This window comes from Taurulus bubalis (assembly GCF_910589615.1).
Source record: "Taurulus bubalis genome assembly, chromosome: 8".
Taxonomy (NCBI): Eukaryota; Metazoa; Chordata; class Actinopteri; order Perciformes; family Cottidae; genus Taurulus; species Taurulus bubalis.
In genome coordinates, this window is record NC_136596.1 from 6,094,826 (window position 1) to 6,117,451 (window position 22,626).

The following is a 22,626-nucleotide window of genomic DNA, read 5'->3' on the forward strand; positions in this document are numbered from 1 at the left end:
TCACTGACACACAGAGCTCTCCAGACTCAGCTGCCGGTGTGCAGGAAACAAAAGAAATCTCTCTCCTGCACCCCTCCCACCCTTCGGCCTCAGCCCTGGCTGCAGCGATTGTGCAAGCTGTTGTATAAGGCAGCTGGTGGTATGAGCGGTATAAGGTCAGTGCCTGGAAAGAGCACGTGTCACAAGCACCAGTATGTTGTAACTACTTTGCTCTATCTCTCTGTTTAATCTCTCTCTCTCTCTCTCTCAGTCACCCACATTTTGCTCTCTACTTCTTCTCTTTAAGTGTGTAAACTGATGTCGTGCGACACTTCCCGATACCTTTTTTTGTTTTGTTTTGTTTTTACACCTATGCAAGTGCTGTAACTTCCCACACTGCTGCATTAAAAAAAAGGCAGCCTCAGGTTCTGGAGAGTGCCCAGTTGCCTGTGAGGACTCACACAAGAGGAGAAATAACATTTCTGACAAGAGAGGATGAGTTTGATTTCAATCGTTTATTCACAAAACATTTTTTTTTTTTAAAGCACAATTCAAACAATGTTGCACATTTGAAACGTCTAAATATTCGCCCGTGAGCCCGCGTCGCAGGCTCAGACACAGCGCAGATCGGGATGTGCAAGCAAAGTCTGTGCTTTATTCCAAGAAGTCCCCGATAGCTGCGCTGGGAAAGAAAAGTAAAGTCCATTTCGACATTTCCAGGCGCCCTCTTCCGGACCAGCATCCTCCTCGTTGCCCTCTAATGAGATTCCGTCCAGCCTCGGCACTTTCTTAAGTCCATTCCTTGCAGAGTCTCTGCGACCAGTTCCCCATAGCCTTCTTTTATTCATCTAGGGCGCCACTCATCTATTCATGCACTCTGCAGTACATTCCAACCTCCTTCTCAGTGTCCAGGCGGGCTTTTCAGTCCACTCCACGGTCGCCTGACCAAGTCCACACTTGACCTCTGTACTTTGGAACCCTTCCTCAGGGTAACCCAGAAACCAACACGCCGACCCAGAATGCACCAGAAGGTTGTGCTCTTGCAAGGGGAGGGGGGGTAAAGTGGTGATGGGGTAGTGAAGTCTACAGCCACATCCTCTTATTCCAGACACGTGAGGCTCGACGCCCCGTCCCAACCCATCCCCAACTGAGGCTCAGCTCCTTGACTTTCTTTTCATCATCATCTTCTTCATCACCATCATCATGTGAAGCGTTGACGGTGAAGGGTCGCTTCAGCGCTCTGGCAGCGTGATGGTGGGCACCCAGTCGTACACACTGCGGCTCTCCTCACAGAACAGACTCAGCTTGTCCAGAGAGGGGTCTTTCCACGGGTTTGCACTGGGACTCTGAAATAATAATAATAAAAAAAGGAGACATTTAGAGTCATGTTTAGAGACACCAGAGGCAGACATGCGCTCTGCAGACATGCAGTGACTCGGCAGCAGGGAGCAGAATGTGCAGACAGAGGCGGGTGGGAAGTGATGCATGGCATGATTCACCGCGGCTGCCCGGAGAGAGTGTGGGTTTGCTTCCGGAGGGAACGTACCGTGACGAGAATGCAATGCGCGTCCTTGGGCTCGCCGGGCTCGCCGGCGCTCACGAGGTCGGCCAGGCGCTCGATGTCGTTGACGCGCACCACGTTGATGTCGTTGTCGAAGCAGAACGCCTGGATGAGGGTGAAGTGGATCTGGAGCGCGATGTCGCACTCGTACTCCTCATCAGTGGCGAGGACGCAGAACGCCACGCTGTCTGGGTCACTGTGGGGAGGAGGAGGAGGCGCGCACGTCAGAACACATTCTTCTCGCTTAGAATAAACTTTTTTTTTTCAAAAGGACATTTGCAAGTAAACACTTCGTGGATTGCAATACTTACACATTCATGACTTTGGCAGATTCATAAACTCCAACTGTCAGGTACTCCTGCTTCTTAGCGGCCACCAGCAGCTCCTCCAGGGCTGCGCCTGCACTTTGCACCCTTCACAAAAAAAAAACACGCACCGGTAAGGACACTGTGCACTAGTTTGGCGAACAAAATATTTTAAAAGCGTTGACCCCCCCCGGGCAGCTCCAACACTGCGGCCATGTGTCAAATAATTACCTGTCTACGTTGTCCATTGCGTTCTCTTGTCCGCGGATCTCTTCCAGAGTCATAGTTAATAATCCACAGCGCGATCGGGCTCGTTGCAGTGAAGTGAAGCGGTTGCGTGCGTGGCTCTCTTATGTGTAGTCTCTTGCGTTATTCTGAGCTCGGAACAGGCGGTGGGTGGATTTATAGCAGATCAGCGTAGTTTCTCGGCAAGGGGCGGTCTTTTCCGCTCATGCGTCTCACCATTGGCTCAGAGCATCCGGGAGAGGGAGAGAGAGGGAGAGAGAGAGAGAGAGAGAGAGAGAGAGAGAGAGAGAGAGAGAGAGAGAGAGAGAGAGAGAGAGAGAGAGAGAGAGAGAGAGCAAAAGTCCCCGGGCAGTTACAGTGAGCTTGTTGACAATCCCACGTGGGGCAAGATTACAACCTTTCAAGAAATACCCCCCTCCCTCCCTCTCTTGCTCCCTCTCTCTCTCCCTCTCTCTCTCTCTCCCTCTCTCCCTCTCTCCCTCTCCTCCACCCACCACCGATTCCTGCTTGCCTTGTCAACATCCAACATCACCACATTGAAGACAAAACCTAAAGTCCTGTTTACTGCAGATAGCAGCCTCTTGGTCACATGAATACCACACAGTATAAAGGCTAAATTATATTCTGGCATGTTTACCTGCTATAGTGACTTGGGCTTTTTGGAGGATGGAAATGTGTTTTGGCATCCTATATCTCTTGTCTTAATAATGCCACGTGTTTGCATTGTGATGGCCTCATATAGAGGTCACAGTTCATTCCAGTTATTTATCACTTCATCGCGGAATACCAGGAACCCTGCATGCCTTTGGTTTGTCGGTTGTATAATTGTTCAGCACCATGTGATGCTTTCCCATATACATATATACCCAGCGGACAAACAAGCCCTCCTATGGGTGATAAGATTTATTGAATAGATAATAGTCTAAAGCAGAAGGAAAGTTATGGGAAAAAACATCCGTGGAACCGGCGGTGAAAATAATCTCTCCCACGATAAACTCTGGAACAACTTTGTGAGGACTGGACTTCCCCAGCGCGGGGGAATCACGGCTGCGTTCGCCTATTTATATGTATTTATAGCCCAACTGAACTTCCCCCCGATGCCTATACTGCCTTTGCCCTCAATAAGCAGTATAAGCTTGTTGACGGTGCACCTGCACGCGCGTGCGTCAACATCAACCGGTTACTTAACGCGCTGCCGTGTTTACAGTCTCTACAGCCGGAGGACCCACGAGTCAAGCGGTGGCCCGAAAAACAACACCGAGATGTCTTGATTGACTGCGGGCTTGGCAGATGACCAGAAGCAGCTCGTTGCCGGCACGCGCCACTTTTTGTTCTCTCCTTGAAAAGGTTTTTTTTTGTTTTTGTTTTTACATGTATGGTGTCTGACGTGACGCGTGTCGCTTCTCCCCAAAGAGAGAGAAAAGACTTTGTGCCACAACAATGCGCACACGTCCTCCACCTGCCTCCGGCTGGGATGAGGGTGGGGGTGTGAGTATAGGGCCTATATGCGTGCGTGCGTGTGCGTGTGTGTGTGCTCCCAGCCCCACACACACTCTTTATGACCCCCTCGCTCCATCCAGGGCCCGGCGGCAGATGCTCGGACAGATGCGCGTGGCCCCCTAAACCCTTCCCCTCCGGAAACAAAAACGCCACGCGCCACGGCCAGTAAAGTCTCTTTTCAGGCCACTTGATGTTATCAGTGCGGGACTCTGTGTGTTTACGTTCAACACCGAAGGCTGTGCACGTTTACAGGTCTTAATGGTGACATCAGGACAGCAGAAACGTCTCTACATCTTTTACGACTCCACTTTGAATAAGGAAAGCAGCACCTTAGTAGCACTTAAATGTCACTTAGTGATAGCACTTTGTAGTTTAACTGTATTGAAGAAATTGTACTTGTTCTGAGTTTGTACTCATGGTTGAATGCACTTATTGTAAGTCGCTTTGGATAAAAGCGTCAGCTAAATGAAATGTAATGTATCCAGGGCGAATGGGAAGGGGGGCTATTAATTGAGAAAAGTGAGTTCGCGGTTGAGGGAATATTTCTCTCTGTTGAAGGTGGGTTTCGTTAAATGAGTCAAATGATTAAAATCCCCGCTGTGACATGTATTCATGTAAATTGAGATTGCCCACGCGACAACCGCACATCGACGTGAACGTGGAGCCGCCGAGAGAGACGTGTGGGCGGACGTCGCCCCCTGCTGGTCGCCGCGGCAGTGACACGCCGCCGCTGCTGCATGTCTGAACATGTTGCGTGAGTCACGTGACTCACGACTCTCCACGTCACACGCGTGGGGGGGGGGGGGATCCCAATGGAGGATAAATTAGTACACAGCCTCTCTTACGCAAGGCGACAAACTCCTAAAAGCTATACTGGTCTGAAGCTGTGGCGAGACGGCTCCAGACTGTGGTTGGACTGGCAGCTCCTCGTGCGTCTACGAGGACGTCACGTAAAAGGTCTCCGTGATTGTGGAAACTGCAAAGAGCATCTTAAAAAAAGTTGTACAATTCGTGTTACTCAGCTATTCCTTCACCCAATAACACAGACCAAGAAACCAAGTTCTGATTGATATATATATATAAAAGTTTATTAATATTATAGATGTCCGGACAGGTCTTTTACATAAAGAGTTCCAATGTACAGAAGAGACACAATCATTTAAGCGTATTCACATTGCATTCCTGGACTGTGTGTCAAATGTCAGTGCATTTGTTCAACATGATCAACATTTAAAATCTCACCGACTGATTATAACAAAAAGCAGGTCCAACACCATTAGGATTCCACGTACTGACAGTAACATAAGAAACAAGGACAAAAAATGCCTCGCTGACAAAACAGGTCATTACATTTTTTTTTTTTACTGCAACACGGTTCATATATTATACACAGATTTATAGCAAACCCTTTGTTCAGTGCACACAGGTGCTCAGGTATTTCTGTCCCATGTAGTCAGAAGAGAGGCGATTGGAGGGGGTCGACTACGCTTTGGCGGACGATGACACGTTCGAGGGTTCAGTGTATTGTTCTATACTTTGCATTATGGCATTATATTTCTTGCTTTACTGTACAGCATGAAAACAAAGCATTCCATAGTTTACAAAATGAAAGGAGCATGGATACCCTTGTTACAAGGGAAATACTAACAAAACTTTACAAGTCTTCTAAATGGCCAAATGTCCTGCAATGGCTTTAAGCATTACGGTGGTCAAACAACCACTTTTAAAAATCAAGCAGACTATTTTCTACGGTGCGATGGATGTTTTCTGGCTGGTCTGCGGCCCAAAGCGGCGGGGACTACTTATTTTCACAATAATTTACGATGGGAGCGTCATTCGTGAGCAGCAAACGTTAATATTTAGATCAGCTGGAGGCGATGAGACGGACAAGAGTCAAGCAAAGAATTTGGCAATAAATAATCGGCGCTGCATTGTGTGGTAAAAAAAAAAAAAAAAGAGAGCCGTCCGTGCTACTCAGGTTGCACGTGGCCTCCAGTGGAAGCGGCGAGTCTTTAGGTAGTTTACTTTGCTGAAATGTGCAAATCTCTCTCGCCAGTTCTTTTCGCCTTCTGGAGTGCAAATTAAGTAACAGTAGTACATCAGAAGGTTGCTAGAGGGGGACAAGCAGGGACAGAAAGACTGATCCTATATCACGGTAATTACTGGTATGTTCCCTTCATCCTTTTGTAAGTTTAAGCTTCCCCTGGTACCTCACACATTAGGAATATAGCTCCCTCTGCTGGGCACACTGATCAACATCGCCCCCACTACATCTCATCTGTGCGGTGCTGCTGTAGTATGACAGACGGCGGGTTCCGGTCTATCCAGTTGTCCTTGGATCCCGTGACCTCGTACGCCACAGCGGCCTCGACGGACCCTTCCTGCGAGGGTCCCGTTCCGCCAGGCGGCCCCGCCGTCATCTCCGCGGCCTGGGCAGCAGGGCCGGGGAAGTCTGCCGAGGAGTTGCTGCTGACTCCGGTTTCGGAGTCGGGCTGCTCCACCCTCTGGTAGTCGGGCGTGTGGTTCTTCAGGCCGCCGGCGCCGCCGAATATGGCTTTGGCGTTCTCCACCTCGGCTTGGGGCACCAAGAGAACCTCCTCGTCCTCGGGCTCCAGGTAGTATAAGGGTTCCGTGTTCTCTGACGGCAGCGAGCGCAGGGTCCGGGAGATGACTGCAACGGGGCAACGGGAAATGGTTAACAAAGCTGCACCACAGTGGATAAAATAAATGGAAGTGCACCGAGCGGACATGATGAAGAGTCAAACACATTCTGGGTGCCAAAAAAAAAAAAGACAAAAGAAACATGACAGAAGAGACTTTGAATTCTTTTGTTGAGGTAACTTACCGGAGGAGGGTGTGTAGAGTCCCTTTTGTTCCTGTTTTCCGCCGAATGGATTGACTGACGGGAAGATGATGAGACAGAAAGAGAGCAGGAACACCTAGAAGGGCGACCCCAAGGAGAGAGTGAGGAAAAAAAAAAATACTGCAGCATGCCAAAGAACTTGACACTTCGTACGGGAAAGGAAAAAGTGGCCGGCAAACTTACCATAACACAGGTGCTGGTTGTGCTGGGCTTCATAGTCGACATCTTCACAATCGACTGGAGCTTCTTCAGTTGCTCTATCAAGGAGCTGTGAGGTGCAAGAGGTCAAATTCACCGTTAATGGCCGTCAGCAGAAAGAAAGGAAAACACTCCCCAGATACGTGTTATTACTTATTAATGCAGAAGAGATGTCGCTTACATGTTCTGTTTATGGAGCATTTGGACTTTCTTCTGCAGCTCCAGGTTGTGTGCGGTACAGATGGCGACCCTGTGGAAGACATTGATTCAGTAATTAGGATACTTATCCAAAAGTAAGTGTGTGTTTTTCGAGCTTGATATGAATAACTGTGTTATTGGAGAGAGAAAAAAAAAAGGTCTGTTGACTGTATTGTTGCATAGATTAATAGATGTATCAATTAGTTGATCAATGGAAAAATCTATTGGCAAATATTTTGATATTCAAATTAGTGTTTTAGTCATTTTCTTGGCAGAAATACAGAGCACGCCCTTGCTCCTAACACTGTCTGTACCAGTCGTCAACAGAATAAATTACTTTCTCGTCACTAGTTGTTTTGGCCTCTTCTTCTCACCTGTTTTCCAGTCCGTCAACATACACCTTCTTCTTCTTGCGGCTCTCCTGAGCAGACTGCTTGTTGCGGATCTTCCTCCTGACCCTCTTCAAGGTCCTCTCCTCCGCCTGTTACACAAATAGAGGGCTTTCACCACAGTGTTGACATGACAATGTATATATAGAAAATATAAAAAGCCTTGAGCAGCTGTGCCGCAAACAGAAAATACATTTTCTTATTTTTTTATTGTGTAAACATTCACAACATATGGCAGATGTTCTCATCTCATTGCTGCCAATCAGCTCAAATAAGCAAACGTGTTCAGTATAAATTACCTTTGTGAGCGGCATGTGTGTTGGAATAGTTGCTCCCTCTTTCCCCAAAAGCCGCTTCTCCTCCTCGGTGAGCACAATCTCTTTAAACATGAACTAAAAAAGGGAAGAGAGGGAAAATATGTTAATCTCCTGTACAAGACAGTGCTACAAATGCAACATGCGAAGAATTAGCAGATAATGTCACAAGCATAAATGAGGCGTTTAAGCGAGGATAAGTAGGGAGAGCTGACCTGGTCGGCTGGAGTTGAATCCTCTGTTGAGTCCTCTATGTCCAAAGTGCAGGGCAGCTCGTCTGTGAAGTCCTCCTCGATGTCATCACTCACCAAGTCGTCTGAGAGGAGAGAAACACCTTGGAAATTAACTTAATCTGTCCATTTGTTGATAATGTACGCAGCATCCCTCTCACTGAATGTGCACTCAATGCATGCTGGTTGTAGGTATTTATCAACGGGTTGGATGAGTTACGAAATATACCTTATAAATGATGTCAGAGTCAGGCGGTTCTTGGACTTAACGTACCCAGATCAATGAAGACATCAGTGTCCGGATTCTCTGCCCTCACACTCTGCAGGACGTCCCCGTCCTTGACCCCGTCCCCGCCCTGCAGCAGAGAGTAGCTGTGGTCCGCCTGGACGGTCAAAACCTCCAAGCTCTCTGTCTGCATCTCTCCAGGAGCCGGGTCCGAGTGCGCCGGGCTGGGCTGGGAGTAGCAGGGACTGGGCACAACGTCACTATCGCTGCCCTGGGGACTCGGGCATCCCAGGTGGTTGTTGTTTCCAACCCCAGTGCTGCTGTCGTCAGAAATGCCGCTGTCGCTGCCCAGGGGAGAGTGAGAGGGGCCGATGGCCTCCATGTTGCACTCTCCCTCCAACAAGCTGGACAGAAAGTCTTCAGTTTCCATCCCTGTGAGCATCTGGGAGAAAGCAAAAATACACAGTGAGTCCTCCAAAAATAAACAGGAACAATGTGAGTTGCTTGGTAAGAAATCGGACTGACTTCGTCCCAAGCGCATTATTTCTATGCTGCGAGTGAACTCTCACCTCTTGCTCCGACAGCCAGGATTCAATGAGTCCATTCTCATCAGCGAAGAGGGGCTCGGTGGACCCATCAGCTCCATCGTGGAACAGCAGCCCCATCAGGTCGGTTCCATCCATGTCTGGAAGGTCCTCAGTGACTGACATCTGTAGCAACACAGCAGCATGCAGACCCCAGCATTAGCATCAGCAACTACATCCATGTACACACAATATCGGTACAATAATACAAGCACGATGTCAGACTAAATGTTGTCTGGGGTTTTGCAATCAAATGTTGTTGTTTTTCTTTTTTTTCCTCATGGGCTGCATACCAGTTATGTAAGGCTGAAAACTATTTGCAGGTTAATCAGTTAGTTGATCCATCCATTAGGGGCTCATTTTAATACACTTGCCACTTTACTCTTGTCACTTTCACATAATCACTTCATTCGGTGCACTTTATTTTAACTTTAATTTTTATATTCCATAGTTCCAATTGTAAATATTCATGCTCCCTTTTATTGCACTCTGTTTTATGTTTATTGTTAAATTTTAAACGTCATGCACCTTCCGCCAGGACAAATTCCTTGTATGTGTAAACATACATGGCAATTAAATGGTTTCTGATTAAAAAATATTAATAGAAATACATTTTTTTAAATATAGGCGGCAAAAAATAATGGGTTGTTGAAGCCCTTTTCAGTTTTATTTCTTTGTAAATTATAAGAAATATCAGACAAAACAAACAACTTAAAATGCCATCCCATTTTCTGAATTAATTGGCCGGATTTAAAATAACATTACTTGCCTCCACATTCTTGAGCATCATTTGAGTATGACTATCGCACACGTCGACTTGGACTGAATGTCATATTAATTGAAAAATAACAAATATATATATATATATATATATATATATAAAAATAAAATCAATACATTTTAGATCTTGAGTCAAATATTGTTATAGTAGAGTCCAAAATCTCCCTGCTATAAAATATGACCACATAAATGTATATTAAATGGAGGGATGGTCCACTGTTGTGCAGCTTGATCTCCATGCGGACTGCAGGTGCAGGTGGACTCTGTTTTGACTGGAAGCAGTTCAGCAGCCACAACATGTAAGGGTGCGATCTTAAGTGACACGTTGCACTGTCAGCGAGTTAATAACACACTAAAGTGCCGCCTTGACATTGCATCATTGCCACGCTTCATAATGACCTCATCTGTTTAGTGAGCCCCGCCCCCACGTGCCTTTGTCAAGAGATCTGAATACAACGTCAAGGAAATCAAAACAAGGAAGATGTTTAGCTTTTAGTTTATTCCGGGGAAGATATATGGATATGCTGCGATAGCAAAAGGAAGGAGAAGGAAAACGTGAATGAGTCCCGGATGCATGGCGTCTTTGTTGTCTTGCAGAATAAGAGGAGCATTGTCTTGTTGTCAGACCAAATGACCTAGTTAGCGTTAGTGCACCAGCAGCGGACACACACGAGCAATGTGATTCATGAGCATTTGATTTTTACCGTGCAGAAGGAAGAGATACTCCATTATATCCTCCAAAAGCAGAAAGAAGGAAGCTGTCTTAAGGCCAACACCAGCTGGTGTTAGCGTTAGCTTAATAATCCTTCCACGATCTTTATCGGTAAGAGAGGGCGTGGTCCCTCGTGACATTAAATACACACACTGGAAAAACATTACACACAGTTAATGTCGACGTTATTTGTCTCACCGTTCGATGACAGGCCATTAAATAGCACGTCCGGTGTCTTTGCGTTTCTCCGCTCGGCGTCTTCTCGCTGTATAGTCGTCTCCTGTCACAGAGCTTCTTCCTGAAACGAGCTTCCAACGAGGCAGAAATTGCGTCATCGCGTAAAGGGCTTACGCGATGACGCAATACTCGGATACGAGGACGTGGGCTGCTGCGGGGCCTCTGGGTAATGTAGTGTAGTGTAGTGTGGCGCTTTTCTGCACACACTTGAGCGGCAGTCATTATGGAAGCCCATTTTCACCAGTTAAAGAAACAAATTATGAGATAGAAAGTCGAAATTATGAGTAGAAAGTCGAAATTATGAGTAGAAAGTCGAAATTATGAGACAAGAAAGTCAAAATTATGAAATCGAAAGTCAAAATTATGAGATAGAAACTCGAAATTATGAGTAGAAAGTCGAAATTATGAGACAAGAAAGTCAAAATTATGAAATCGAAAGTCAAAATTATGAAATCGAAAGTCAAAATTATGAGATAGAAACTCGAAATTATGAGTTGAAAGTCGAAATTATGAGACAGAAAGTTGAAATTATGAGATAAGAAAGTCTAAATTATGAAATAAGAAAGTCGAAATTATGAGACAGAAAATTGAAATTATGAGATAAGAAAGTCGAAATTATGAGATAGAAAAATCGAAATTATGAGGTAGAAAGTCGAAATTATGAGATAAGAAAGTCGAAATGATGAGATAAGAAAGTCGAAATGATGAGATAAGAAAGTCAAAATTATGAGTAGAAAGTCAAAAATTATGAGATAAGAAAGTCGAAATGATGAGATAAGAAAGTCAAAATTATGAGTAGAAAGTCAAAAATGATGAGATAAGAAAGTCGAAATGATGAGAAAGAAAGTCGAAATTATGAGACAACAAAGTCGAAATTATGAGGTAGAAAGTCGAAATGATGAGATAAGAAAGTCGAAATGATGAGTAGAAAGTCGAAAATGATGAGATAAGAAAGTCGAAATGATGAGATAAGAAAGTCGAAATGATGAGATAAGAAAGTCGAAATGATGAGATAAGAAAGTCGAAATGATGAGATAAGAAAGTCGAAAATGATGAGATAAGAAAGTCGAAATGATGAGATAAGAAGTTAGACTTTCTATCTCATAATTATGACTAATTATGACTTTCTATCTCATCATCTTTTTCTTTTACTGCATAAATGGGCTTCCGTCATGGACTGTGGTGGCAGCAGTTAAACACAGATAACTAACAGACGAGATGAAGATGAGCCTTTCATAGTATTATTATTTTCTGATACTGATTTTGTAAAATACAGCAAAAATGGTATAATGACCTGCTTGTGATGCCAGTGAAAACAACATCAGTGATACTGGAATAATTGCTCAAACAATAGCAACGGATGCACAAAAGCATCATAAATATATTTTATTTATTTCAATCAACACATGAGCATAAACATGACATTAGATAATAATACAAAATGATAATAAGTACTGAAACTCATACTGAAAATGTCTGAGTTCATTTTGAAAATGTATTTTGCCACATAAACAATTAATAACTTTGGTGGTTGGTGGTTGTAGTTTAATGACAAATGTCAGCTTGTTCAGGCCACAGGCTCATCACATAATGCAAAATGTGAAATCTCTACTCATGTGATCAGAAACAATACGAATTATAAAAATGAAACCAGTCTGTCTGATTTCACAACATGAAAGAAAACTAAGGCGTCAAAGAAAAGTGCAATTGAACTCGAAGACACCACGTTTCATGTTTGGACTGCATGTTTCACCACTGTATCAACTCAGCATAATTTAATGTATTTCTAACTCTTTTAATTTAGATGTATGCTACATTGCTTTCTCATAGGGCTTGTTGGTGTTTTACAGCACAACCGAGCATATCATTTGCTTATCGGCTATAAATATCTGGCCTGCGTGACCCAAATAAAAAAAAGTTGTGTTTGCCATCTTATCATCATAGTCATCATGTTTACTCAAATCAATTATACTTCATGACATTTCCACATCTCATCAGTATTACAGGTCCCTGCCCAAAAGTGTGATTCAGCTGCATCGACATTCTCACAGAGACTAATATGACTTACTAGAAGAAAGATACTAAAGTAAGAAATCCCAGATTTCAGAAGCTCAGTGGGCTTTTTTTTAAACCTTGATTGAAATACTAACTGCTGGACTGAATAGCACTAATAAAGTCCATGCAATCTCACCCCAGACTATAAAGCTAATTCATTCCCAGAGCGAAGCGGAGCGCTTTGTCACAGAATCACACAGAGTTTGGATGTGTGCCTCAAGCTGCGGTACACTTTTAGCCGTTCCTTTTTACTCGTCGCGGTCGGTGCGACTACCTGCGTGACCGCGGGCGCCCGCTCGGCCGCCCGCTTCTTGTGGGCGCGGTGCAGCAGGATCCTATAGCACCCTGTGATGGAGCTTCTGCAGTCTTTCCCCTGGTTGTTGAGGATGTGTTCCGCGCTGATTCCCAGCGTCTCCAGTGCCGCTTTCACCTCCACCTCTTCGCCCCCGAGTTCAGACGGATCGCCCTCCGCTAGGTAGGACGGGTCCAGTTTGAAGGACTCCATGGCACGCGGGAAGTCCACAGGGAGCAGCCACTCGCAGCCCATCATCTGCTCCACCGTGCAGCGGTCAGACGGTATGGGCTGGAGGATTCCCCTGATCAGCCTCTGGCAGGCCTCCGGCACCCACGAGGGCAGGATGTAGGCTCCCTCCAGGATGCATCGCTTCAGTTTGGCCACGGTGTCGGCCCTGAACGGCATGGTGCACGTCACCATGAAGAACAGCATCACCCCCAGGGCCCAGATGTCCACGAAGACGCCGACGTAGTGCTCGTCCCGAAAGAGCTCGGGCGCGGCGTACGGCGGAGAGCCGCAGAACGTGCTGAGAGTCTCGCTGCGGCGGCTCAGCGTGCTGAAGCCAAAGTCCCCCACCTTGACGCAGGAGCTGCTGGTGTAGAAGACGTTTTCGGCCTTCAGGTCCCGGTGGATGATGTTGTTTTCGTGCTGTGGGAGAACGAGGAGAGACTGCGGTCTGTCAGGGTCAAGGCAGGGTGTGGGCATTTGAAGCCTCCAGTGTGCAAATGTGCCGACAATGGACTCGGTGAAGAAGCAGACATCTTGTGTCCGGCAGTTAAACGTTTTGACATTAACAATATTTTGCATAGATTTTGGATTTGTCAAGCCATTAATACAAGGAGAGTAATTGTATGCATCTTAAAACATGTTTGGGGGTCATCTTTAAGGATTGGAAATGCAACATTAATAGACTGAATCCCCAGACAGAAATCAATGAAACATTGTTGCCACTGAAATTCTACTGATCCAGCAAAGCTGCTCCATGGATACATCTATAAACATTATTTTCCTAATCTTTTATGATCTCTCATACATCAATATTAACATAATATTTTGATGACATCTACGATCATGGAGTTGAACATGATTTGACTTCAACATACCACCTCCACGTAGACCTATATGGACTGACCATGTGCTTCACAGCTGAGAGGATCTGAGCGAAGACGATCTTGCTATTGGTGTCAGAAAGTTTCCCCTCTGTAGAGATCTTGGTGTAGAGCTCGCCTCCACCTGCGTACTCCATCACCAGGTGTAACCGTGACAACGTCTCCACCACCTGAAATGAAAATAGGATCATGTGTCATATACCTTCTGATAAAGGTGCAATATTCTAACTGTGCAATATCCCCACATAACTTTATTCCACCTCTCAAAATGTGCAATATTTTCCAGATAACTCTCTCCTTTCTTCTCTTTTCACAATCCAGGAAACAGCACTCAGGACTAGCCTATTTAAGGTAGGGGAGTTTATTGTCATTGTAAAAACATACAACGAAATTGAGTTGGCGACTCAGTCAGTCATTACAGCAGTAACAGGTAAAAACATGTAAAAACATGTATAAAAACATGAAAACAGGATATTCTAATTTAAAACAAGACATTTGAAAATAAATAAAACATAAAACACAGGCGTCAATGGCTTAAAAGTGAAAAAAGGTTTTGTGTTATTGTCTATTTTTGTCCCACCGCAGCACTGTCAGTTGGGTGGGGTGATGGAGGAAACCGCTCTGTTAGTCCGTGTTTTAATAGTCCTGATTTATTATTGTTATTTAACATTTGCCCTCTCCTGTTGAGAATTTGTTTTTAAAATGGTATCTAAAAGTGTACATATTACCCCCTTATGTATAGTTTTTTCATATATACACGCACAAGAATTCCAACGTGTCTGGACTGTTGGTCTATGCACAAATGGCAAAAAAACAAACCTTGAACCTAAAATAAATGAAATGGTGTGACCAGAACGTCAGAGTGCAGAGTTTCTCAGGAGGATAACGTTCACATATAAATCAATGGGACAGCGTGTGCGGGTCATACCTCATAGAGGCGAATGATGTTGGGATGGTGCAGCTTCTCCATGCTAGAGATCTCTCTGGACAGCAGCCGCTGGGTCTTCGGGTCCAGCTTGGTTTTGTCGAGGATCTTTATGGCCACTTTGTCTGGTGAGGCCGAAGAGGAGGTCAATGATCGCTGAAAAACTATTTTATTTGTACAGATGAGTCAGTAGTACAGATTTTCAAAGGCTGCAGAGAAAAACATGTACGTTGATTTATTGAAATGCTCACAATGTCATTTAAACATCATTCAAATATTCCCACTTTTCTGAGAAATGGTGATTTCCATGTGATACATACATGTCGATAGAGGAGAGAAGAAGTGACCAAGCCGGATCTCCTAGATTTGATGGAGGATTAACTGCCCTCAGAAACCAATTGTCTTGATTGCTCTTCTTCCAAGTGACTTCAGGTCAGGGTTAACGTTAGCATGCCGAGTCGGCAACATCGTCCGTACCACCGTGCAGATTTTACAGCCAATAAAGATCGGAACACTCTGAATGTATCAAATTCATACAACCGATATCGTTACTGTATTTCTGTTAAATGATTCACTAAGACTAAGGGACGTTAAATAGACCTCCAGGTAACTGAATACAGAAAAGTTCTTAAGAGGCAAAATGGTGTTGAGATATCTAATTGTGCGTCAGTATGCATTATTCAGGCTGGTATTAGGCTCCCTTTCAGCTGTGACATAGCTTTCAATAGGAGCATTCAAAATGCATCACAGCTCATATTGGTTGAGGACTAAGCGATACCACTTACACACACACACACACACAAAGCATGGCACAGAGAGACAGACAAAGTACATATATAACCCAGAAGATATTAAGCTTGCGCAAACCCACACACACACACAAACACACACAGTCATAGCTACCCACTCCACCCTCTCTTTAGCATTTGATGAGGCATGCAGCAATTTCAGCCGTCGCTAAGGAAACTGGAGATCTCTAATCAATCCATCAGTTCAAGGGCAGCAGACGGTCTGTCTCTAAGCGGCTGAATCATCCCTGTGGCCGGGCACACATCCCTTTGGAAGCGAATCGCTCCATAAGGACACACTTGTTAGTGTTGCAGCCCATTGATGGAGACGGATCACCGGCCAAATCATCACTTAAATCTAACACAATCCAAAAGAGCCAACAGGAGGTTAGCCAAGAGTCTCGTCGTCATTTAAAAAAAATCGGATGTGTTCAGTCTCATCAGTCTCCCCTCTATCACTATAGACGAGCATTATAGTGCGTGGGATTGCCGCTCTGCAATAGAAGCTTTCCCGTACTTGAGTGCAGGTGTTTCAGCAGTTGCATTTTCCCGTCTGTCTCGTACTTTCCTACCTTTGGTGAGCGCATGAATTCCGAGCTTGACGTGGGAGAAATTCCCAACGCCGATCTCTCCCCGAATTTTGTAGAAGCCGATCCGTCTGCCCACCGTTAGCTCCCGGACCACCCTGTGAGCGGATCACACACACCAGGAGATGTAACACTATATATTCTTTGTGACATGTACTACAGGTGGCGCCACCGTTGAGGAAAAATATCTCCAGTTGGTAAGTCAAATAAAATAAAAATAGAACAAGTTGTGATTCTAAAATTGATTTTACCGCTTCCTCTCTTGACCCCTATACCTTTCATCCTGGCACATATCCAGGTTCAGCCTTTCCAGTGGCGTGAGGCGGCGGATGGTGGCTCCCTCGTCATCGGTGTTGATGTCGGAGCTGTCCTGGCGGCTCCAGCGCGCGTACCTCTGGTGGCCACCGCTGACCACGGCCGTGCCTCCGGCCGAACCTCCTCCGACAGAGTCTCCATTTGACTCCCCGGACACTGAGACGCTCCCAGCGGTGCTTGCCGCCCCTGGGCCCTTAGCGCCTGCTGTCCTGGCCCCGGCTTGAGCCCCTTCAGGGCTGCTCTCGGACGGGCAGACAGCAGTCATCCTGCAAGGGACTCCCAGGGGGCTCAGCGTGGGCTTAGCTCATGGCTGCTGGTGGCCCAATCAGGAAAACATATATTATTTGTGTAGGTCATTGCTCAATGATTGATGCTCCTACTATTATGCCAGTGTGTGTAAAATCTACCTTTTAAAGAAGGCATTATAACAAGAAATAAAACCGCTATAGCTTCCATTTAACTGCATGGCTGTATCACACATTTATTTTAAGCCCACTACAATATAGGATCTATTTTTCTTGTCTAAACATATATTAGCAATAAATGGATTTGCAAAAGTTTACATCAAATTAACAATTGATATTCTATCGTAGATCCAATATCATTGATCCAATGGAAAAGTTGATATGGAGCAAATTCAAATGGTTCAAAAACCCAGACTTACCTTCAGATGTGTGAGCCATTTAGAAGGCAAATTATTTCAGGGTCCTGATCTCATAGCTGTTTAGACAACGGAGAAACGGGACAGAGATCCAGTCCGAGGACCCAAGCGCATGCTGCATCCAGACCTTTCCTAAATCTGCTGCAGCGCCACAACGTAACATCAGTGTGTCACCTGAAGCTTGATGGACACACGCTCTCGCTGTATTTCAAGAAAGTCCAGCAGTTTCAAAGCCTTAGTTTGCTTCCTTGTGTGCAGCTGTCACAGAGAAGGCGCTGAGGCTGGAGATCTGACCGACCGTTGATCCATGCTCCCTGTTGTCTCTCGTGCTTGAAGAGGTCTGCGGCGCTATAATGGGCTCTTTGAGGCTCCAGGGTATAAATAGGCCACAGGTTGAGGAGGAGCTGCATGGAGGGGTTGGAGGAGAGAGGCTGAACAGATGATAGTGTCAGGGTGCCGTCATGCCGAGTTCAGTGAGACAACCTGAGGAGAGATGCAAACAGAAATGTCATTTATGTTCAATTTGGTGCACATGCAGCCCTTCCTTTCCTTTTTTTTCATTATCTAATTATTGCACTTTAATCGTTTTTATAGCAATTTTGTAGATCTTTTTTGCGGGGTGCCAAACAGCTGTCTAAAACTTTTGTATCCACGTTTTTTTCCACCCACCATGTTAAAGAGTTTGTGCTATACATGTCAACACAAGTGCAGCATCATCTGCTTGAGTGTCTCTGTGCGTTGTAATCCGTACTTTATTTAGCGCTCGAGTCCCGCTGCAGGCTTTGCGTTGCCATGAGAGCCAAAATAAACAAATCAGAGATCCGCCTCATCACTTCCTACCAACAAGAATATACCCGGGGCCCCGAACTTATTCCACTTCGAGTATGAGTGATGAATGTCACTCCCGTGTGTGTGTGCGTGTGTGCGTGTGTGTGTGTGTGTGTGTGTGTGTGTGTGTATTAGTTTGTAATGAGGTGCTAATTGCTCGTGCTCAGAAAACAAAGCCCTAACAATGTCCCGTGAGAGGAAGCAGAATGGATGGCACTGAGGTGAAGGTGAAACCCGATTTTGCAGACATATGTTTTCTATAACGACAAGTCATCATCTTTTGAAGTCCATTGTTCAACATTCAACCGACACCTGAGCTGAAAAGGTAAGCTGTAACCCAAGCATTATAAATTGTTTTGATCTTTTTTTACTATGTCTTGTTTGCACTTTGCCCTCTGCTGTTGTAATCCTGTACATTTCCCCATAGAGGGATTAATAAAGGATTATCGTATTTCATCTTATTCACACAATAGCAGAGATGCAGTGTTGAATTGGTTAAGCTTGTGTTTGTATGGAACAAAAATACCTAATTTACTAAAGTGATCAAGTTAAATGTCAATGTCAATACTAAACAATCGGAAGGATAACTATGAATACAAGATAAAAAAAAGAATATTAGTTTTTTTTTCACTGAAACACAAAAAATGATGCAGCACTTTGCAAAGTTGTAATGAAACAATCTACAGGGGGTCCAGTTTTACAGTTTCTACCTTAAATATACTTGACATGGCATGGTGTGTGTACAGGGCCGGAGCAGAAAGGGTTAACTTAGTGTAACATGGTGCTTTGGGAGGCGTTCTCTCATCCATCTCGACAACAAGATGAATGAATCTATATTAAAGCCTCGCTAGGAAATCAAAGCGGTTGTCTTTTGTGAGGCCTACAGTCTCCCGGCCTTCAAACACCTTCCTGCCGGGGGCCCCATGAATATCTAAGCATTGATCTCAGGCAGACCTAAACGGATTCGCTAAGAGAGGAGAGGCTTCCACTTTACAGCACAAAGAAAAGAGCTCCTGAATGCAGCACCAGCCTTTAACATTATGCAAATAAAGAGACTAAAAAGGACAGCCATGCATGAGATGAACACATCCATAACGAGCAGAGCAATAAAGATCTTCCTCATCAAGAAACTGTATTTTTCAGCTTATCAGACACCCGTCTTCGTTCTCCAACTCTAACAACTAACAACTTTTCTGCTGCTCAAAGGTCAACCCAGTTGTCTGAACAGCTGCCGGCGCCAAGCTCACTTATCTGTAACATCTCGTTCAAACAAAGATTCAAAAACGCATCTCTAATCTCCTTCTTAAGCTTTTTGTTTTTGTTTTCTCTGCCACAATAATGCCATCATAGTCAACTATCTGCAGCAGCTGTGGCTTGTTTCAGAAAGAAGGTTTAACAAACTCTGAACTCTTGAGTTGATGGACCCCGACATGCTTTCAGTTCCAGACCAGCTGATTACAGTCAGTTCAATTTGACTGTGACATCATATGGTTGAATGTGAGAGGATGTAAGGGCTTGACATGGTGTAAATAGGAATGTGACAGCACTTTGCTGCAACACATCCTGTTACATTGACAAGGTACAAAAACAGCATGCACAATTGTGGGGATTTATTTGATTTTACTTCCCGATTTGAACGTCTCCCACGGCTCTTTCCTCACGAGATGACTTTTCTTGTTTTTTCTCAAAACAGCTTCAATAACAAAATGAACTGTTTGATGAATAAATCTGTGTAAAATAGTCTCTGCTTGCATTTATCTGATTTCATGTGTTTTAATGTTCCATCTTTAAACCTAAATGATTGAGTAAATGTAATATACCAGGCTGAAGTCCTCTTTGTTTACCTTTTTGTTTACGTCTCCAAGCTTCCACTGGTTACCCTGTTCAATTCCATTATAGAGATATTAATGCATGTATATGCACACTACGCACGTTTAGAACTAAACCCCAGCCACAACAGGCGCCATGGAGCACTACAGCAGACAGCTTTGAAGACTGGGAACACTGGGAACACTGGGAACACTGGGCCCAGGTGTTGCTCGGCCCTCACGATGCCCTGCATGCCACCAGGCAAACGGATTGACATGGAGAAGCAGAGGCCGGCCTATTTTCCTCTTTCCCATCCACGTGTAATTCTTTCTCCATAAATAAATGACTCATCTTTTTAAGAGAGAGTGACACACACACACACACTCAATCGAGCTGAGACATTTCAGATAACTAAGTGGATCTCCTGAATTGCATTAAGTGGTGAGCGTCTCCACAGAGGGGACAATGGACGAGTAGTTAGTTACCCAGATTGCTTTGTGCTGTGCATCCCTTGTATAACAGAGCTACCTGGTTGCTTGGTGATGAACATTGGCCGCTGTGTTTGTTTGTCTTTTTTTTTGGTCGCTCTGAGGCTTAGGCACACAGTGTCATGTCTACAGCTCTACGGCACTGCTTTGGGCCTCAGAGTGTTTATCATGGGCATGACTGATGGATTTATACGACACACCACACAACCCGACAGACAGAGCAAGAGATGGATCACCAGTGGAAGAATACAAAATATACAAGAACTCAAATACAGCGCCTTGCATTTAACACATATCTTGGTTCCTATAGTCCCACGTAAGCGAACTTCATCAAACTTATTTTTCCAAGGTTAAAAGCAAGTCTACATTGACAAACATCTATCTTCATGGCGTTTATTGGCTTGACATTGCAGATACAAACAGTCAAAGTGAGTTTCCTCCGCAGGGTATAGCAGGGCTCACCCTTTTCCGGGCACGTCCAACTGGTAGGAAACCCCAGGGTGTATACCCAAGACGGGCTGAGGAGGTTATTTATCTCCCCGGGATCCCAAAGGAGTGAGCCGTGAAACGTTGCTGGGGAGAGGGTCCTCGCTACAGCGACCACGGCTCCAGGATGAGCAGCAGAAACATACATGAACGTATATCCAGGATTTGCCTGGTGCACTTTGCTGCTGACACACTGGCATCAGCCGCCTCTTCACACTCCAACAAATGTGAGAGCCTATCCCCACCAGCTGTGGATCAATACTTAGGCCCATGAGCTATATGAAACATCTGCTTTGTCTCTGAAAAAAAGCACCGTACTTTTCCTCCCTTCCCTCATTCCACCATGTGCTTGTGTCACATTCTCCTTTTCACTGCCTCCATGCATTCAAGCACAAAGGCGACGCACTCGCACACACACACACACACACACTCCTGTGAGTGCGCACACACACAGGAGGAGAGCTCTCTCCACACAAAGCTCCCCGGTGTGTTAATTGAGACGCGCGGCTGACAGGAATAAAGAGCTCAACAGTGAAAGCGCTGCGACAATGAAGACTTTGCGGTCCCTAGGATACAGAGAGGAAGGCCTCTCTGAAGCTATGGGGCAAATATTTCAAATTTCCAAAAAGAAAAAAAGAGGCTGACCTCTCAAAAAAGGTACTGTTCCCAAAAGGTGACAATGCAGAACCTGAACTGCAGCTCCCAGTACATCTTAGTGGAGAGAGAGAGAGAGAGAGAGAGAGAGAGAGAGAGAGGCCTCTTGGGCCTGAAGAAGTAACCATGACAAGTGTATGCAGGGAGCACAATGCACGTAATGCGGGACACTTTAAATCCTCCTTCTACCGGTTAAAATGTAGTTGGTCAATTACTTCTTCCCGCTTTAAAGAACCATCTGATTGAGCATTTTGTTCAGTGTCAGCACTTCAAAGGGGTTTGCATCAAAGAAAGAACACACGAAGCGCCATGTTTCATGTGCTCTGACTGATTGGCTATCAAAAGAATTAAAATCAAGAACAAATTGCATTCAGGCGGAAGTAATAAAACACACACACACACTGATACGAATGAGTGGAAAACATGACCTAATACATTTAAGACCACCTGGCTAATTTGGAAGAAGGCCAAAAGACACTTGGATCATAGTTAAAGACAACTTGGAGCATTCTAGTTCATGCAATGTCACAGTCTCTCCTTGGACATGCAAATAAAGTGAGTACATCCGATAATAAAAACCCTCCTCTCATTTATGTTAAGCCACATGCAAGTGTCTTGTAAATCTAATCATTTGCGTAAGTCATTCAAATTGCGCGCGCAACTGCATGGTGATGAATTGTTTTGCACTTCTTTTTTTTTTCCAGAAGTGATGCAATAAAAAAGTGAAATGCGATTTAAAAATGCACCACGAGATTATGATTTAATTATGCTCGGCCCATGGCAAGTGTAGGGCTCGGCCACCTCAAGAGCATTTAAGAAACTGTCGCCTCTGTGATGTAATATAATTTAAATGTTTTTGCAAAAAAAAACTTCCAGACACAAACCTGCTTTCGAGTAAAGGAGCCGAGCATTCATTAAGTGGTTTGTCCGTCGGCGATCAGTGACAGTCAGCAGTGCAACTCCTCCCCGCAGCCCGCAGGCCGTCCGCGACACACGAGCCGGCGCAGTCCTCTCCACCGTCCCCGTCAAGCACGGAGAGACGCTCTGTACCTGTGCGGATTATCCTCACGAGCCCCGCGGCGACCGGCTTCACCGACCCCGCTGTGACATCGTCTGTGTGCGGCAGCCCGGTGACACTGAGCTGCCCGGTTCCGCCCGGCTCAGTCCGTTTGTGGGAAGGAAATCCTGCGTGTCTGGCAGGTGAAACGGGCCAATGGGCGGCGGACTCGGTGGTCGAGCGTGCGTCTCTCGTCCAATCAGAAGCCAGAGCCGCGGGATGACTTTGGCACGGTTCAGCACTAGGA

At 45.1% G+C, this 22,626-nt stretch overlaps 3 protein-coding genes across 3 annotated transcripts; all 3 read right to left on the reverse strand.

Moving 5' to 3' along the window:
• Positions 1-481: 481 nt before the first annotated feature.
• On the reverse strand, positions 482-2,212 carry gadd45ga (growth arrest and DNA-damage-inducible, gamma a). Its single transcript, XM_079221833.1, has 4 exons — positions 2,077-2,212; positions 1,852-1,953; positions 1,526-1,736; positions 482-1,325 (listed from the first exon to the last, which is right to left on the reverse strand). The coding sequence occupies exons 1-4, from the start codon at positions 2,127-2,129 to the stop codon at positions 1,212-1,214; spliced, it is 480 nt and encodes a 159-aa protein (XP_079077959.1). The 5' UTR covers positions 2,130-2,212; the 3' UTR covers positions 482-1,211.
• A 2,451-nt stretch (positions 2,213-4,663) lies between these two features.
• On the reverse strand, positions 4,664-10,321 carry creb3l3l (cAMP responsive element binding protein 3-like 3 like). Its single transcript, XM_079222068.1, has 10 exons — positions 10,284-10,321; positions 8,579-8,719; positions 8,058-8,451; positions 7,769-7,869; positions 7,539-7,631; positions 7,225-7,331; positions 6,834-6,902; positions 6,638-6,722; positions 6,437-6,530; positions 4,664-6,262 (listed from the first exon to the last, which is right to left on the reverse strand). The coding sequence occupies exons 1-10, from the start codon at positions 10,299-10,301 to the stop codon at positions 5,859-5,861; spliced, it is 1,506 nt and encodes a 501-aa protein (XP_079078194.1). The 5' UTR covers positions 10,302-10,321; the 3' UTR covers positions 4,664-5,858.
• A 2,240-nt stretch (positions 10,322-12,561) lies between these two features.
• Positions 12,562-16,661, reverse strand: nim1ka (NIM1 serine/threonine protein kinase a; the record flags this gene model as incomplete). Its single annotated transcript, XM_079221986.1, has 5 exons — positions 12,562-13,320; positions 13,805-13,951; positions 14,710-14,831; positions 16,067-16,179; positions 16,357-16,661. 5 exons carry the CDS (start codon positions 16,659-16,661, stop codon positions 12,562-12,564), a joined length of 1,446 nt encoding a protein of 481 aa, XP_079078112.1.
• Between the last annotated feature and the right edge of the window lie 5,965 nt (positions 16,662-22,626).